Here is a 16,245-nt window from a genome sequence, read left to right as displayed (position 1 = left end):
GTGCATCCACACATACATACACAGAAAATAATAAAGACAAGTCTTACAAAAGAAGGCGTGGTAGCGCACACCTTTAACCCCAGCATTTGAGAGGCAGAGGCAGAGGCAGACAGATTACTTGAGTTCCAGGCCAGCCTAGAACTGTCTGGCCTCGCACTCAACAGAGATCCGCCTGCCCCTGCCCCTGCCCCTGCCCCTGCCCCTGCCCCTGCCCCTGCCCCTGCCCCTGCCCCTGCCCCTGCCTGCCTCCCCAGTGCTGGGATTAAACACTTCCACAGTGGTTTCTCAATCCACTACTTTGTATCCAAATTCAAAGGACACATTAATGCCTCCTTTCCGCAACACCTCCCTAAAAGGCAGAAACATCACAGAGCCCTAGTAGGAGGTCCTGGGTGGGTCTGACCGGCAGAGGGCGCGCCGTACACTGGGAGCCTCAGGTCAATTTAGGGCCGGGCCAGCCCAGCCGAGGGCCCGCCCCTGCCCCCGCCCAGGCCCCACCCACCGCCGTCACTCGCTGCCGGGCAAGGCTCCTGCCTGTTGCTGATGCTGCGGCGCAGTCTTCACCATGGTGCTGGCGTGGCGAATGTGTTCGGTCCGACTGTGGCGGCTGTTCCTGTCGCTCCTCCTAGGCCTCAACGCGGGTAGGTTCGCGAGGAAGGCGCACCAGCGGTGGGTGCCTCCTTCTCGAATTTGTTAGTGGGTTCGTGCTCTTGTTTTTTAAACACATTTCTTTCCCACTCGGCTCTTCCTTTGCAATAATCTACATTGCTTTTGAACCTTCTAGTTTTTATTTACGTTTTAAGTCAAAGTGCTTTTTCTGCTTTTTTCTGGTTCTGGATGATTCCTCCTCTACGGGGAGGTAGAGGTGGTTGTCCAGAAACGTTTGGTTTTGGGAAACTGCTGATGCAAGAGACTTCACGGTCTAAAGGCCACCTCCCGTTTCTCCTGATGTCGGCTGCCTAGTGACTTTACAGGGTCATTTAGTGGAGCTGAAATCCGAGGCTAAAGAGACCCCTGCAAGTCTTCCCACACTTTGAGACGAGGCCTCCTCCCTCTGCTGGTTTAGAAGAGACAAAGTATCAGCTGACTCCGCTGGCCTGTTTTTGGGCAAAAGCAGATTTGTTTTGTGGAATGACTTGCAGATTGATTTTATGCGTGTGCGTGTGTGTTTCCATGCACGTGCTGTCCCTCGGGGACTGTCCATCTTTCTTGAAGACAAGGTCTATCACTGGTCGAAAGCCCTCCAATTAGGCCAGCAAGCACCAGGATTCTCCTGACTCCAGTCCTGGCATCCCAAGCACAGACACAGCTAGGGATCGAACTCTGGTCTTTGTGCTTGCAAGGTGAACACTTCACTGACTGACCTAACCTACTTCTTCAGCTCCACTTTTTGGTTTTCATAGTCTTTCCCCTTCTTTATTATTATTATTATTTGTATTTGTATTTTTTTCTTTTATGTTGTAGAGGAGTTTATTAAATGAGCATGGGGAGAGAAGGAGAGGGGGGAGGGGTGCCCCAGATAGAGACAGAGACAGACACAGGAAGAGTAAGAAGAAGAGAGAGTAGAGAGCTCGTAAGTATTTTTTTAAAGATACTTGTTGCCCCAGCTGGCCTCAAGCTCACTATGTGCTGAGTTCGATGGACTTGGACCCCTAATCCTCCTGTCTCCTGCCTGCCCAGTGATAAGTGCTGACCTGGTCACAGGACAGCATCTCCTTTTCATCCACTCCCACCTCTTCCCTGCTGGGACTACTAGTTTTTGTTCTCTTACTTGCTGAAGAGGACTGAAAGCAGGAAGGAGAAGGCAAGCAAAAAGCAGGAGCCACCCAGGGATTCTTCCTTTCCTTGTCGCCCACCCGCCCGACCCTGTCCACCCACAAGTCAGGCCAGGGTTCCCATACCTGAGCTTGTCTCTCAGCCTTTTTCCTCTACAGCTGGTCTTGCTATGTCGCCCATGTTAGAAATTTGGTTTTTTAAAAAATTAAAAATAAATAAATCAATAAACAAAGACAAGACAAACAAAGAGAACCAAACAAACAAACAAAAAAGTTTGGTTTCTCTTTTCCATCGCTGAAGTGTGTGCGTCTTTGGTTATGTGTGTGTTTTTGAGACTGAGTCTCACCCTGTGTAGCCTTAGCTGGCCTGGAACTCACTTCATAGACCAAACTGGCCTTGAATTCACAGAGATCTACCTGCCTCTGCGTCTCAAGTCATGGAATTAAAGGGGTACACCAACATGCCTTAGGGCCTTTTTCCCCCCCTTGGTCTTTGTTTTTCCTTACCGGCACAATATCCTGAGGTAGGTGACTTACCTAAGGCATAACCCATCTCTACCAAACTTGGAACGCCCCTGGGTGTTAGACACTCCTCAGGAAATTGACACTGAGCCTCAGTTTCAGGGTCCACTGCTGACTGGCCTGCAGAGGAAGAAGGCAAGGAAGCCTGGGATTACGTGACTGTCCGCAAGGATGCCCACATGTTCTGGTGGCTCTACTATGCCACGAATCCTTGCAAGAACTTTTCAGAACTGCCCCTGGTCATGTGGCTCCAGGTAACGTGACTCTGTGGCCCGGCCTCCTCGGCCTCCTGGTCAGGTCTCCTCATACCTCTTTGCTTGGTCCTTAGGAGCTTCCAGTTTAGCTGGTGGTGACTCAGTTTGGTCCATCCAGTCCTGGGGGGAGGGGGAGGGGGATGTCACATGCTGCTGAGACAGCCTGAAGCAAGGGTGTACTGAAGGGAGGCCTGTTCACTGATCTTGATTTCTCTCCTTTGTTTGTTTATTTTTTTTTTGTTTTGTTTTGTTTTGTTTTGTTTTTGAGACAGGATATCTCTGTGTAATAGCCCTGGCTGTCCTGTTTGTAGACCAGCCCGGCCTCGAACTCACAGAGAACCACCTGCCTCTGCCTACCAATGCTGAGCCGCCATGCCCAGCTCTAGAGGTTTTGTTTTGTTTTGTTTTTTGAGGTCAGATAGTTCTAAGGGCCCTTTTTGAATGTAATGATACAGTAGGTTTCGACAGAAGTATTTGAAAAGTTCTGAACCAAAGGATGAGGTACCCCAATTCTCCTCCTTTCTTCTTCTCCACAGTCCTGAGCCCCAACTTCTCATCCCCAGAGAAGCCTTTTTTTTTTTTTTACTTTTTGAGATTATAATATAATTACATTTCTCTCTTCCCTCTCCTCCCTCCAGACCCTCTCATATACCCCCTCCTTGCTCTCTTTCAAATTCATGGCTTCTTTTTTCATTGTTATTCCATGTATATATATATGTTGTTCCTACCCTTTTCCATACTGTGTTTGTATTTTGTTGTTGTTGTTTTGCTTTTTCTTTTTTGTTTTTGAGACTCTGTGTAGCCTTGGCTGTCCTGGACTCACTTTGTAGACCAGGCTGGCCTCGAACTCACAGCGATCCACCTGCCTCTGCCTGCCGAGTGCTGGGATTAAAGGCGTGCTCCACCACACCTGGTCCTGTGTTTGCATTTTAACCCTGAGTTCTGCCCCTAGGGTTGAAGGCATAAAACTTTGAACTGTTTAGGCATAGGCAGAGATCCTCCTGCATTCTTCAAATGGCACCTATGGTGGCCTCGCCCACCCCTGAAGACTAATCTCTAGGGAGGGGCTGAGGTACCTCGAGGTTCCGGTTGTCTCACCAGTAATTAGGGCACCCTGGGCCTCACCTCTGTGGGGTATGGGTGAGGCTTCCTTCTCAAATGCCCCAGGGCTGTCACTACAGGCTTCATGTTGGGGTGAAGTCAGACAGACTAGCAGTGTGTGCCTACTATAAGAACGTCGCAGCTCCCTCTCTTGAGGGCTGGAAATAGGGCTCCGCCCGATAGTGCTAGCTGGAAAACGATCAGGAGTGGAATCCACGTGATCTTCCCGGGTCCAGCAGCTGTTGATGAATGTGTGGCTTGCCCTGAAGAGCCTGGATGTGGAAAAGCCAGGGCCTGCTGCTGGGGACACCTGGGTTTCAGCACTATCCTTTCACTCTTAGCCATGTCGAGACACTTCCCTACTCTGGGCCTTACTTTTCTGAGTTGGGGGATTTTGAGATTGTTAACTAGTTGAGCTTTTTGGCTCAGATGAAGCCAGCAGGGTAGGGGGATTAAAAAAAAAAAAAAAAAAGAAAGAAAGAAAAGAAAAGTAAACAGCAGAAGTGTTGGGGCTGGAGATATGGCTCAGTGGTTAAGAACACTGCCTGCTCTTTCAGAGGTGTAATTCCCAGCACCCATATGACAGCTCACAATTGTTTGAAACTCCAGTTCCAGAGGACCTGGCACCCTCATACAGACAAACGTACACGTAAAGCACCAATGCACACAGAATAAACAAATAAAAAGAGACACTATCTCAAAAAAAAAAAAAAAATATATATATATATATATATATATATATAAAACAAACAGAAGTGTTAAGGTTAGGGTGGGGCAGCTGCAGAGTTCTAGGTATGTGGCTGCCTCTTTGTCCCCTGCTAACCCAGGGTTCTCTCTGGGCTTTCCAGAAACAGGTTCAAAAAACAATGGATTTCATAGGCTCAGGACTTAGCTTTGTGGTAGAGAGGTTTGCCTGGCCTGCATAAAGTCCTGGGCCCCACCCCATCCCCCGGCCCCCCCCCTCCCCACGCCACTACGAGACACAAAAGGAAACCAAAACCAAAGTTGCAAACCAGCCTTTCGGTTGACCACAGTTTCCTTGCTCTGCCTGGCACTGGAAGCTGCCTGGTGTGTGCTGTTGTTTGGGTTAACCCGCCAACTGAGACGCTGTATGAGGGTTCATAGCTGAAGATGCACATCTGTTCTTCTCCGTGTCCCCAGAGGCCCAGAGAAGAATAAACTCTGATCAGGGAGGAAATAGTTCACTTAGAGGAAAAGATCTAGTTAGCAGCCTTCCAAGGATTGATGCAGTCACTTCTTTGCGAGGTGGTGGTGTTTGAGAATTGAGGTCACATCATGAGTGGAACAGTAAGCTATTTCAGGGGTAGTAAACTATTTTTTAAGTCATTTAAGTGCTCCAGGTCAATCACAGACACATTTATCACATTTCAGAGGAACTGTGTAGCCCTGAGCCTCAGCTGTATATTCCACTTGTTTCCAGAGTTTCTGAATGTGAACCTTTTATTTATATTATTATTATTATTATTATTATTATTATTATTATTATCATTATTATTATTATTATTATTATTATTATTATTGGAGCAGCTTAACATATGGCTCAGTGCTGGCTATGCAAGTATGAGGTTTTGAATTTAGATACCCATTACTCGTATAAAAGCTGCGCCAATGGTACCAGTTTGTAACCCCAGTGTTTTGGAGAGAGAGTCCGGATGATCCCTGGAGCTCACTGGCCAGCCAGGCTGGCAGAACTATGAACTCCAGGTTCAGCAAGAGACTCAGTCTTAAAAAATAAGGTGGAAGCCAGGCACTGTGGTGCATGCCTGTAATTGCAGCACTCAGGGAGGCAGAGGCAGGTGGATCACTGTGAGTTCGAGGCCAGCCTGGTCTACAAAATGAGTCCAGGACAGGCAAGGCTACACAGAGAAACCCTGTCTCAAAGAAAAATAAATAAATAAATAAATAAAAGTAATAATAAAAACAAGGTGGAGAGTGATTGAACAAATACCCATTGGTGACCTCTGGTTTCCTTACACACGCATGCACACACACACACACACACACCCCGTGTGGAATCTTCCAGTCAGTTTCTCCTAACTTTTGAGAGATGGACCCAGAAAGAAGGAGCAGAAGCGGAAAATGGAAATTCTCCCACAGTGCCCCAGGCCTCTAGATGCTTAGACGGGCGCCCTGCAACTTTGGTTTTCATCCTGCCGATACTCACAAGTCTCCTTGAAGGAAAGGGCCCGCCTTCATCGGAGGGTGCTCTCCCCTTTAATGTACTTCATATTTGTTCAGGAGGTTTGTGAATCGCCCTGCAGATGTGGTCTCTCCCCCTCCTCCCTGTGGTAAGACATTCCAGTTGGCGCTCTGACTCTTGGTGCTATTAAGGGCACTGTGATGCACTTCTCCAACTGGTTTGAGAACTTTTTGCCACCGTATTAAGAAATATTAACATGTAAAGGTGTATAATCACGGGGGAGTCGAGCCTCTGATTTTTATCAAGAGGATTAATGTCTGTTCAAAACATTAACATGGGAGACACTTTGCAGATAGTGCCTGTTGCTTGGCCTGCAGGTCCTTATCCCTGCCCACTGGTCCTCCCCACCCCTGTGTCTGTCTCTTCTTTTTGGGAGTGGCAGGGTCTTTCCCAGACTAGCCTTCCACTCAATAATCCTTCTCCTTTGTAAGCAGTGCAGGGGGTGACAGGTATCTGTCACTACACCCAGGTCAGTTTCTTTTCTTTAGATTTCCCTAGGCAAATTTCCCTGGCTTCTGTTGTGCCATCTTTTTGTTTGTTTGTTTTTGTTTTTTGGTCTTTTGTTTCTGTTTTTCGAAACAGGGTTTCTCTGTGTAGTCTTGGCTGTCCTGGACTTACTTCGTAGACCAGGCTGGCCTCGAACTCACAGTGATCCACCTGCCTTTGCTGGGATTAAAGATGTGCACCACCACGCCCAGCCCGTTGTGCCATCTTATTCTTCCCTTTAGCCTCCTGCTTCTGCACCCATATTTCTGTCTGTCTGTCTTTCTTTCTTAAAAAGATTTATTTCCAGGCCTGGAGAGATGGCTCAGTGGTTAAGAGCACTGACTGCTCTTCCAAATGTCATGAGTTCAATTCCCAGCAACCACATGGTGGCTCACAACCATCTGTAATGAAATCTGGTACTCTCTTCTAGCCTGCAGGCAGAATCTTTTTTTAAAAAGATTTATTTCTTTATTATTATGTACACAGTGTTCTGCCTTCATGTACACCTGTACACCGGCGAGGGCACCAGATGCCCCTAGGATTATAGACATGCATTTCCTCATCCTGTTGCAGATGTACCCTTCGTATAGGGCAGTGCAGCCGTCACTGCGTCCTAAGCTGTTTCCCTGGGTGTGCACATCTGTTTTGTTTTTTTATTTTTTGGTTTTTTTGAGACAAGGTTTCTCTTTGTAGCCTTGGCTGTCCTGGACTTACTTTGTAGACCAGGCTTGCCTCAAATTCACAGTGATCTGCCTGCCTCTGCCTCCCAAATGCTGGGATTAAAGGCGTGCGCCACCACTGCCTGGCTGCACATCTGTTTTAACAAGCAGGGCTTGGCTGCATTTTCTCTGGTTAATGTCTGTTCCTTTTTCTTCCACAGGGCGGTCCAGGCGGTTCCAGCACTGGATTTGGAAACTTTGAGGAAATTGGGCCTCTTGACACCCAACTCAAGCCACGGAACACCACCTGGGTACAGTGAGAACCGACCTCAACCATAACCTGCCCTTCATCCTCTCAGAGGCTGGACCCCGGAGCTCCACCCAGGGCGGGGTGGGGTCACAGGGTTAGCAGTCCACCTCAGCACTGTATAAACAAACCAGGCTTAAGGATGAACACTTGTCATCTCATTTACAGGATGTGGAGGTTGGAGGCTGAGAAGTTCAGAGTAATCCTTGACTATGTAGCAAGTTTAGAGCCAGCCTGGGCTATGTGTAACCCTGTCTCCGAAATTCCCTGTAGCCGAGGGTGGTGATCCTGGGTTTATTCACACGGTGACCATCTGCAGTCTCAGACCTTGAGTCCCACCGTCTGATAAAACTACCAACGATGCTTTCCTCTCACATCTGGGCTTCATCAAACTTGCAAGTCCCTTGTCCTCCTCCCCGTTGATATCTTCCTCATTCTTTGTGTCCCACACCCCCGCCCCCACACTTCCTTCTCTAAGCAGCTCCTCTCTCAATCCACAGCCTGGCTGAGTCCAATCTGCTGACTATCTTAGCCTGGGCTCCTCCCCCACCTCCACCCCCCGCCCCTCCCCTCACTGCGCCTCTTTCCCTTCCCTGCAGCACTCAGCATTCGAGAATGCTCTCCAAGGTCCTCAGGGCGGGGCTTCTCTTGTCTTCCTCTCATCCGGTGCTAAGCCATCTTGTCCTCCTGTAGCTTTTTCTCCTGGCCTGAAATAGCTCTAATGTTGCTGCTGAGGCACAGCAGTGCCATCACTCACGCACATACCACCACCGCCAATCCCGGCAACGCCCCACCCCCCAACACACACCGCCTTGTCTCCACACCTTCTGGAACCAAAGACGGTGGTGAGACAGGAGCAGAGAACCTGAATGAGGAGGCGGGGGGGGGGGGGGGGGGGGCTGCGCCCCTGTCTTGATGCTGCTGTCTGTCCAGCCTCTTTCCAGTTTTGTGACCTCACACAAATCCTGGCCCTTGTGGGGTTTCCATTTCCTGATCAGTGTGCAGAACGTGGCTGATGGGCGTCTCTGAGAATCCTTTTGGATACCTGATTTAGAAGTCTCACTTTAGCTGAGCGTGGTGGCGCACGCCTTTAATCTCAGCACTCAGGAGGCAGAGGCAGGACAATCTCTTGTGAGTTTGGGGCTAACCTGGTCTACCAAGAGAGTTCCAGGACAGCCAGGAGGCTACACAGAGAAACCCTGTCTCAGAAAACAAAAACAAAAAGAATTCTCAGCTTCTTTGAAAACCCGCAGTAGAACAGAGACTGTTCTTGAAGTATAAAAGGGAAATAATTCATCTGGAAGAAAACTGATATGCAATATCCATATATCTTTTTTTTTTTTCTTTTTTTTTTTTTTTTTTTTTGGTTTTTCGAGACAAGGTCTCTCTGTGTTAGCCTTGGCTGTCCTGGACTCACTTTGTAGACCAGGCTGGCCTCGAACTCACAGCGATCCGCCCACCTCTGCCTCCCGAGTGCTGGGATTAAAGGCGTGCGCCACCACGCCCGGCTCATATATCTTTTTTTTTTTATTTTTGAGACAGCATTTCATGAAGCTCAAGACACCCCCAATTTACAGTGTATCCATAGATGTCCTTGAACCTCTAATCCTCTAACCTCCACTTTCTCAGCACTAAGATCATAGTGCAGCGTGCTGGGCACGGAACCCAGGCCTTGAGGCATGCTGGGCAAACATTCTAAGAACTGAGCTACATCCCTGGCCCAGGATGTCCGTATTCCACGCGTATGCTTCCGCCTTCAAACTACTGCTTGGACTATAACAGCCTGGTGCTCCCCGTATTGTGACCTGTAGTGTGCTTCAGTGCGTGAGACATAATAGCTTAAAGTCTGTGTTCCTGTGTAGGTGTTCATTGTGTCTTTCCTTTCTTCTCCCTTAAAAAAAAAAAAAACTTTTATTCTGGGTAGTGTGTGTGTGTCCACCTTGGTTTGTTGTTGTTTTGAGACAAGGTCTCTTATTCTGTGATTGGCCTAAAACTCAGCACTTACTTTTAGGCTACACTGCCAAGCAAGACCCAGAATATATGTCTCCACCTCCCCAGCACTGGGGTTATAAGTGTGCAATACTCTACCCAACTTTTTTTTTTTTTTTCTGGGACAGGGTTTCGCTATGTAGCTCTGGCTATTCCAGAACTTACTATATAGGCCAGGCTGGCCTCGAACTCACATAGACCCGCCTGCCTCTGCCTCCTGAGTGCTGGGATTACAGGCGTGTGCCTAACTTTTTTTTTACATGGGTTCTGGAGTTGGAGCTCAAGGCCTCATGCCCATAAGGCAAATAAATACCTTACTAATTTGAGCCATTTCCCCACCCCACCCCCCCTAAAATCACTTTAAGCAATTAAGATAAAATCACCACACTGTGTTATCATAAATGTGGCTTTGCCTAGCTGCTAGCAAGATGATTGGTGACTAACCGCTGCAATGCTTGCTTCTTCTGGGGTGGCTGCAGCTGCAGTGGGCCAGTCTCCTGTTTGTGGATAATCCTGTGGGCACTGGCTTCAGTTACGTGAACACTACCGACGCCTACGCAAAGGATCTGGCCACGGTGGCATCCGACATGATGGTGCTTCTGAAATCCTTCTTTGATCGCCATAAAGAATTCCAGGTAATTATGCAGTTTGGGAACGAAAGACAAGCAAGAGAGTCAGAATACTGACACATACCCTCCCCTTCCCGCCCCCCCAAAAAGAGTTCAGTGCCATAGGACAGCTAGGACAAACAAACAGCTGGGTGTGGTGGCACACACCTTTTATCCCAGAACTCGGAGGCAGAGGAAGGCATATTGCTGTGAGTTCGAGGCCAGCCTGGTCTATAAAGAGTCCAGGAGACAGCCAAGGCTACACAGAGAAACCCTGTCTCAAAAAACAAAACAAAAAACGACAAACAAACAAACAAAAAGAGTTCAGTGGCAGCTAGCTTTCAGAGACCTCCTCTTTCCTTCCAAGGCTGTGGGTTTTGATTTCCGGACATCTGACTAGACATCAGTAATCAGTTATGAGGGCAAAGACAAAAGCAGACTAGCCTTATCTAGCATTGGACACTTTAGAAATCTGAAGATAATTTGTGTGAGTTGAAAGGCAATCAGGGGCCGGATGTGGTGGCACAGGCTTCCTTTAATCCCAGCATACGGGGGAGGTAGAGGCAAGCGGATCTCTGTGAGTTTGAGGCCAGCCTGGTCTACAAAGGAAGTCCAGGACAGCTGAGGCTACACAGAGAAACCCTGTCTCAAAAAGGAAAAAAAGAAAAGAAAAGCAATCAGGGTCAGGGTGTTTTAATTTGTTGTAAATTCCTTTTCTTGCTAGACGGTTCCATTCTACATTTTCTCAGAATCCTATGGAGGAAAGATGGCTGCTGGCATCAGTCTAGAACTTTACAAGGTAAACAAGAGGGTGACTCTGTTATGGTTTTGGCTTTCATATGGTCATCACTTTCATATACCTACCTGCTATTAACAGACCTTATTTATTTAAAAAAAAAGTGTTGTGTGTATGCATGCATATGTCATAGTGTGTGTGTGGAGGGGTGTAGGTCAGAGGTCAATTTACAGAAGTTTATTCGCTCCTTTCACTGTGGGTTCTTGGCATCAAATTAGGTTGTCAGGCATAGCATCCTGTGCGCGCGTGCGCGCGCGCGCGCACACACACACACACACACACACACACACACACACACACATCTTTGGGCAAACATTTCTACATAAAATAAAAATAAATGTATTTTTTAAAGATTTCTTTTGTTGGCTGGGCGTGGTGGCACACGCCTTTAATCCCAGCACTTGGGAGGTAGAGGTAGATGGATCGCTGTGAGTTCGAGGCCAGCCTGGTCTACAAAGCCAGTCCAGGACAGCCAAGGCTACATAGAGAAACCCTATCTCAAAAAGAACAGCCAGTGTTCTTAACTGCTGAGCCATCTCTCCAGTCTCTAAATGTTTTAGTCCCTGCTTCAGATCTCTGATTTCTTCCCTCTCCTTCCTGCCTCCCTCCCTCTTCCTTCCTGTCAGAAGACTGAGTTCATGGCCTCCTGTATGCCCAGCACGAGCTCTACCACTGGGCTATACACCTGAGGCCCAGCCCTGGCTTTGTTCTTTTCTCTCTTCTCCTCCTTTGTTCTTCCCTTCCCTTCAGTTTCTCCCTGTTCTCTTTGTTCCCTTCCTAGTTCTAAGGATGAAACACCCCAGGGCCTTCCATGTGCTAGGCACACACCCTACCGCTCCGCAACCCCTGCCCTCTTTACTGACTTGTCCAGGCTAGCCTTGAGTTCACTCTGTGGCCCAAGCAAGCTTTGAAAATCCAGTCCCCCTGCCTCAGCCTCCTATCTAGCTGGAGTTACAGGCCTGTATCAGCAAGCCCAGGCCCAATCTTGTTTTCTTGTTTGGGGTCTCATTTGCTCATATAATTCACGTTTTCAGCCTTTGCCCTACTCCCTTTGGCAGCCCCCTAGTCGCTTTATTTTACTGATTCGCATAACTGTGTAATCTAATTCATATGTAATCTTCCCCCCACATTTATACTACACGTGATAGCATATATGATACCCTAGCATATAGTCTGTTTTTTTGAGTGTTCAGTAACATGCTGTGGGGGGTATTTTCACTTCACTTTCTGCTTTCACTTGAGTCTTTTTTTTTTTTTTTTTTTTTTTTTTTGGTTTTTTGAGACAAGGTTTCTCTGTGTAGCCTTGGCTGTCCTGGACTCACTTTGTAGACCAGGCTGGCCTCGAACTTACAGTGATCTGCCTGTCTCTGTCTCTTGAGTACTGGGATTAAAGACATGCGCCACCACGCCCGGCTTCCCTTGAATCTTATCATGCACGATGGTTTGTGTGGCCCATCATCCTGGTGAATGTTTAGGTTATGTCCAGCTTTCCGTTTCTGGGCAGGTGCAGAGAAGATGACCTGTCCTGTGGATAGGCTCCACCCTCAAGGATGTCCTGAGGAGCCCCAGCCTTGGTGACTGCTCCTTGGCAGTGGTACCTGTTCCCAAGGAGCCCCTGAGCACCTTGGGAGGCTTCCCAGGCATCAGGACATGGAGATCCCTGAGCCTCTCAAAGACAACTAGGGACAAATCCCATACTTGTCCTGAGGACACGTAAACAAAGCAGAGAGTCAGCAGCCCCTCCTCTACTTCTGCGTGGTGATGGGAGGAGGTGCTGTCATGTGGGTGGTCTGCCGACACCTGGACCTAGGGAAATTTGGACAATGTAGGTTAGGAGAAGCCATGAGTATGTGTGCCTCTGCTGGTGAGGGATGGAGGCCTTGGTGCCCTTGGTCAGAACATTTCTTGGCTTTTCTTTCAGGCTATTCAGCAAGGGGCCATCAGGTGCAACTTTTCTGGGGTTGCGTTGGGTGACTCCTGGATCTCCCCTATAGGTAAGTTTGGGATTCCGCCCCCCCCCCCCCCGCCCTCTTTCTCTCAGCCTTGGCTATCCTGGACTCACTTTGTAGACCAGGCTGGCCTCGAATTCACAGCGATTTGCCTGCCTCTCTCTCCCAAGTGCTAGGATTAAAGGCATGCGCCACCGCGCCTGGCTGGAATTTCTCTTTTCTAACCCTGTCCCTTTCTGTGACTTTGGACTTACTGTATGACTTTTCTGGGGAAACATACTGAAAACTCTATTTGCCTCCAGTACCGAGACCGAAGGATTCCATCCAAGTTCTGCTGGGTGGACCAGGGAGTATATGGGTGTTACCTACAGGACCCTAGATGCCTCTTACACCACAGTTCACTGAAAAGTTGTGTCTTTAGACAATTAAAAAATTTTTTGAAGCAGGGCACACACCTTAATCCTAGCACTCAGGAGGCAAAGGCAGGTGGATCACTGTAAGTTCGAGGTCAGCCTCGTTTACGAAGTGAGTCCAGGACAGCCAAGGCTACACAGAGAAACCCTGTCTCAAAAAACAAAACAAAACAAAAATTTTTTAATGAGCTGGAGAGATGGCTCAGAGGTTAAGAGTGCTGGCCGTTCTTCCAAAGGTCCTGAGTTTAATTCTCAGCAACCACATGGTGGCTCCCAACCATCTATAATGAGGTCTGTGTCCTTTTCTGGTGGGCAGGTGTACATGCAGGCAGAACACTGTATACATAATAAATAAATAAATCTTGAAAAAAAATTTTTTTAGGGGGACAGGGTCTTTTTTGCCTTGGCTCTCCTGCGACTTACTATGTAGACCAGGCTAGTCTTAAACTCACAGAAATCTAGCTGCCTCTGCCTCTGAAGTGCTGGGATTAAAGGAACGCACCAAATATGCCACCATGCCCAGCCCAGGCAATGTTTAAAAATTAGTGTTGATGCCTTTAATCCAAGTACTCGGGAGGCAGAGGCAGGTGGATCGCTGTGAGTTCGAGGCCAGCCTGGTCTACAAAGCGAGTCCAGGTCAGCTAAGGCTACACAGAGAAACCCTGTCTCGAAAAACAAAACAAAACAAAACAAAAAAAATTAGTGTTGATAATGAGAATGATGAGGGTAATGGTGTGTGTGTGTGTGTGTGTGTGTGTGTGTGTGTGTCTGCCATAGTGCATATGTAGAGTCACAGGACAACTTTGTGGAGTTGATTCTTCTACATTTAGGTGGGATCATGGGATTTGTGCAGAAAGTGCCTTTACCCTCTGACCCATCCTGCTGGCCCTGCAGGCAATCTTTAACCTCGTCTATTTTAGTACCTAAGACTATGTGTAGTGGGGCAGGAGGTAGTGGGCCTGGAACCTAGAGTAAGGGTCTACTGAAGAGTGAGTGGTCTCCTTTCTTCCCTAGATTGCTCTATTATCATGGACCTAGCTATCTGCTGCATAGTTCTATTTATTTTGTTGCCTTGACAATGGTTCAGGGTCTCTGATAGGTCACTCTGCTCATTGGTGGTGACCATGTCAAGCCTGGGAGAAACAGCCATCCATCCCACAGGGCAATGCTGTCCAGATGAAGGACAGCAGAAATTTCTTGGAGAAGAAAGCACATCACAGAAACCATTCAACGACGGGGGTGGTGGTGGCACATGCCTGTAATCCCAGCACTCAGGAGGCAGAGGCAGGCGGATCGCTGTGAGTTTGAGGCCAGCCTGGTCTACAAAGTGAGTCCAGGACAGGCAAGGCTACACAGAGAAACCCTATCTCAAAAAAACAAAAACAAAACAACAACAAAAATAAAAACAGAACACATTCATTCACCCCAAGAGCATCCAAGATACCTAGAGATGAAGCGGCATTGGCATAGCCTCCACCTTCTCTGCGATGATTTTCCCAGCAAAAGAATCTTTAAGTTGGGGGCTGGAGAGATAGCTCAGTGGTTAAGAACACTGTGTGTTCTTCCAAAGGACCCTGGTTCAATTCCCAGCAACCATATGGCAGCTCACAACTGTCTGTAATTCCAGTTCCAGGAATTCTGACACCCTCACACCAATGTACATGACATAAAATAAAAAAAAGAATCTTTAAGTTTACAGCAGGAGACGCTGAAGACACTAAGAGGGATGATGAAATATCCCAGGCGTGGTGAGTGGCCTCGTAAAGGGCAGACCCAGTTTTATGTGACTCAGCCTAGGGTGACTCTGTGTCATCAGCGTGTCCCCACTGGCATCGGCTAGAAGAGCATTTGCAGTGGCCCATGGTGGCAAGGCAACTCTGAGGTCTGCACTTTCGTAATCCTTTGGGAGCACAGACAGGAGTGGCCTATCTCGGCCACAATCAGGGTGTGGCTTCAGACATCTGAATCTATCATCTTGGCCAGGTTAACTCTCTTGGGTTTCCTCAACTGCAGCGTGATAGCCACTTAGAGTAGTGTAGTTTGTTGTTGTTGGGAACTGTTCTGTGTAGTAAACACAAACTTTTTGGTCAGGTGTGCATGGGGGCGGGTGATATGTGCCAGATGTGGTGTATTAATATGGGTGTGCAAGTGCCTCTACCCATGCCTGTATGGATAAGCCAGCAGAAGGCATCAAATGTCTTTATCACTTTTTCTGCCTTATAGCTTTTTTAAAAAAATCTCTTGAGAGTTTATTTTCATTACATGTAAAAGGGTGTTTGCCTACATGTATGTCTATGTACCTACCATGTGCATACAGTGCCCTCAGGGGCACGAAGAAGGCATCAGATCCTCTGGGACTGGAGTTTGAGGTGATTGTGAACCACCTGATCTGGGTGCTGGGACTCAAATTTGGTCCTCTGGAAAAGCAGCAAGTGCTCCTAACTACTGAGACATTCCACTCCACCAGACCCCAACCTTATTTTTTTTAAGTTACGGTGTCTCCTTCAAGCTGGAACTAGGCTGGTAGCCAGTGAGACCCAGCAATCTTCAGTTTCTGCCCCAACACAGTTCTGGGATTATTAACAGGTGTAACCAAACTTGGCCTTGTATTTGGGTTTGGGAGATTTGAACTCAGACCCTCACACTTGTGCAGCAAGCCCTCTTCCCTACTTGAGCCTTCTTCCCAACTCCCATTTTTGGACATTTGTAGCATCCCCATCCCATCCTCTGGTCAGGAGATGCCAATGGGCTTTCTCTCAGTGTGACAACCAAACATGTCTTCAGATACTCTTTTGGGGACTAAATGACTCCTGCTTGGAGGGTTCTAAGCAGCAGAGTCACTTTCTCAAATGCGCTCAGTCCATGGAAGTCCTTGATACTTTGTTGGCACCCTTCAGTAGCTTGTGTCTGACCTGGTGGGTATGTGGTATTGTAGACCTGCCCCAGCCACTCACTGTGTTCCCTGAGGTAACGGTAACCATTTGTGTCTCTGTCTGTCTCTGTATGTGTGTGTCTCTCTGTCTCTGTCTCTCCCTGGCTTTTCGAGACAAGGTTTCTCTGGGTAGCCTTGACTGTGTAGACCAGACTATCAGCAAACTCAACACAGCCACCTGCCTCTGCTTCCCAAGGGCTGGGAGTAAAGGCGTGCACCACTACGCCCAGCTC

At 48.0% G+C, this 16,245-nt stretch overlaps 1 protein-coding gene across 1 annotated transcript in view; it reads left to right on the top strand.

The window, feature by feature from the left end:
- Positions 1-565: 565 nt before the first annotated feature.
- The window catches only part of Scpep1 (serine carboxypeptidase 1), a 32,362-nt gene continuing 16,682 nt past the window's right edge, over positions 566-16,245 (top strand). The window contains exons 1-6 of the mRNA XM_051158267.1: positions 566-641; positions 2,400-2,551; positions 7,240-7,329; positions 9,794-9,949; positions 10,647-10,721; positions 12,640-12,712. Coding sequence (XP_051014224.1) covers positions 566-641; positions 2,400-2,551; positions 7,240-7,329; positions 9,794-9,949; positions 10,647-10,721; positions 12,640-12,712 — 622 coding nt within the window. The remainder of the gene's footprint in view (positions 642-2,399; positions 2,552-7,239; positions 7,330-9,793; positions 9,950-10,646; positions 10,722-12,639; positions 12,713-16,245) is intronic.

The sequence above is a fragment of the Acomys russatus genome, chromosome 16, assembly GCF_903995435.1.
Source record: "Acomys russatus chromosome 16, mAcoRus1.1, whole genome shotgun sequence".
In the NCBI taxonomy this organism is placed as follows: Eukaryota; Metazoa; Chordata; class Mammalia; order Rodentia; family Muridae; genus Acomys; species Acomys russatus.
The sequence above is the reverse complement of the archived record's forward strand: the minus strand, read 5'-3'. Positions and strand labels throughout refer to the sequence as shown.